The 1,601-nt window shown below is 56.8% G+C and overlaps 1 protein-coding gene across 1 annotated transcript in view; it reads left to right on the top strand.

Annotated features, from left to right (window-relative positions):
* OPTC (opticin) overlaps positions 1 to 665 on the top strand; it is a 6,044-nt gene extending 5,379 nt beyond the window's left edge. The window contains exon 5 of the mRNA XM_033519855.1: positions 329 to 665. Within this exon, the coding sequence (XP_033375746.1) occupies positions 329 to 499 (171 nt within the window). The 3' untranslated portion in view covers positions 500 to 665. The remainder of the gene's footprint in view (positions 1 to 328) is intronic.
* The last annotated feature ends 936 nt before the right edge of the window (positions 666 to 1,601 follow it).

Genomic DNA, 1,601 nt, shown 5'->3' with positions numbered 1-1,601 from the left:
TCCTCCTCCCCCTCCTCATCCTCCTCTTCCCTGTCCTGGTACTGGCCCTGGTCCTGATCCTGGGCCTAGGCCTGGACCTGCTCTTCCTCCTCATCCCTTTGACTCAGATTTGTCCCTTTCCCTGCACCTGAGTGGGATGAGATTTATCTGAGTTTAGCAGATCCCGCCTTCTCCATCCTCTCCTCCTCCTCCTTCTCCTCCTCTTCATCCTCATGGTCCTGGTCCTGATCTGGGTCCTAGTCCTGGTGCTGGTTCTGCTCCTCATCCTCATTGTCCTGCTCCTGCTCCTGCTCCCTCTGACTCATCCTCTCCCCTTTCCATGTTCCAGAACAACAACATCCAGACGATGCACGAGGACACGTTCTGTGACAGCCAGGACCAGGGCCAGATCCGCCGGGCGCTCGAGGACATCCGCCTGGACGGGAACCCCATCAATCTCAGCCTCTTCCCCAACGCCTTCTTCTGCCTGCCCCGCCTGCCCACCGGGCGCTTCTCCTGAGCCCCCGAGCTGGAAATGCAGGAAAATATTCCCAGATCCCGTCCCAGAGCGCTCGGCCCCCGCTGCTCCCTGGGAAATGTGGATAACGTGGGGGTGTCTCACCCCAGTGTGAGCTCGGTGCTGGGGCAAACACAGCGGGGAGTAATGAAATAAAAATAAAATGAAGATTTTTAAATGCACCCAAAGTCTTGTTCTTGGCAGTGAGAGTGGAGGGAAGTCCTCGGCCAGACCCAAATTGGCTTGAATTTGCAAAGATGGGATTTCCCTGAGTCCCGTTTCTCCCTCCATTCCCTCCCAGAGCCTCGGGAAGATCCTGAGATCCTGTACAGGGTGTCCTGGCGTTGCTCCAGGGAGGTGACACTCAGGCCCTCTCAGGTGTGATCCATCCCCAGCTCCAGCTGTGCAGCTCCAGAGGGTGTTTCACATCCAGATGTGACCTCTGGGCACAGCTGCACAGTCCCCGTGTGCTCCCAGAGAGGATAAAACTGGAAATCCCTGCACAGGGAAACAGGAATCTTCCATCCCCTCATCCTGGAGTCACTGCAGTCCCGGGAACAGGGACTGGGAGCTGTCCTGGCGTTGGGTGGGATCTCCAGCACCCCTGGATTTGGGAGGGCACCCCTGGATTTGGGAGGGCATTCCTGGATTTGAAACCACAGAGAAACCTGGAAATCCTCACGTCCAACAGCCCCGCCAGGAGCAGCAGGAAAATCACTGGGATGGAGTTAAAATCTCTGGGATCATCCCGGCTTCCAGCAGCCGAGAGGAGCTGCCCAGTGGTGTGAGATATTTTCGACGCGATGTATTCATCCCCTATATTTTTATCCACGTGTAAGGAACACCGCGAGGGGGATGACACATCCCCGGAGAATCCAAACCCCTGAACTGAAACCACGGAGCTCAGCCCACATCCTCGGAGCCCGGGGAGGCATCCGAAGGCGGCTGGAGAAAACCTGGGAAGAGGATCCAGCTCCTCATCCATGGGGACCCGGAGCCCGTGGCACAGCACGGAGAGGAGCATGGCACCTTTATTTTTCCATGCAAAACCCAGCTCAGGCATGGATTGTTGACCCAAAATCCTTGGGAAATGGGAATTTGGAGC

Source organism: Parus major, chromosome 26 (assembly GCF_001522545.3).
Source record: "Parus major isolate Abel chromosome 26, Parus_major1.1, whole genome shotgun sequence".
In the NCBI taxonomy this organism is placed as follows: Eukaryota; Metazoa; Chordata; class Aves; order Passeriformes; family Paridae; genus Parus; species Parus major.
This window is presented reverse-complemented; position numbering and strand designations above follow the sequence as displayed.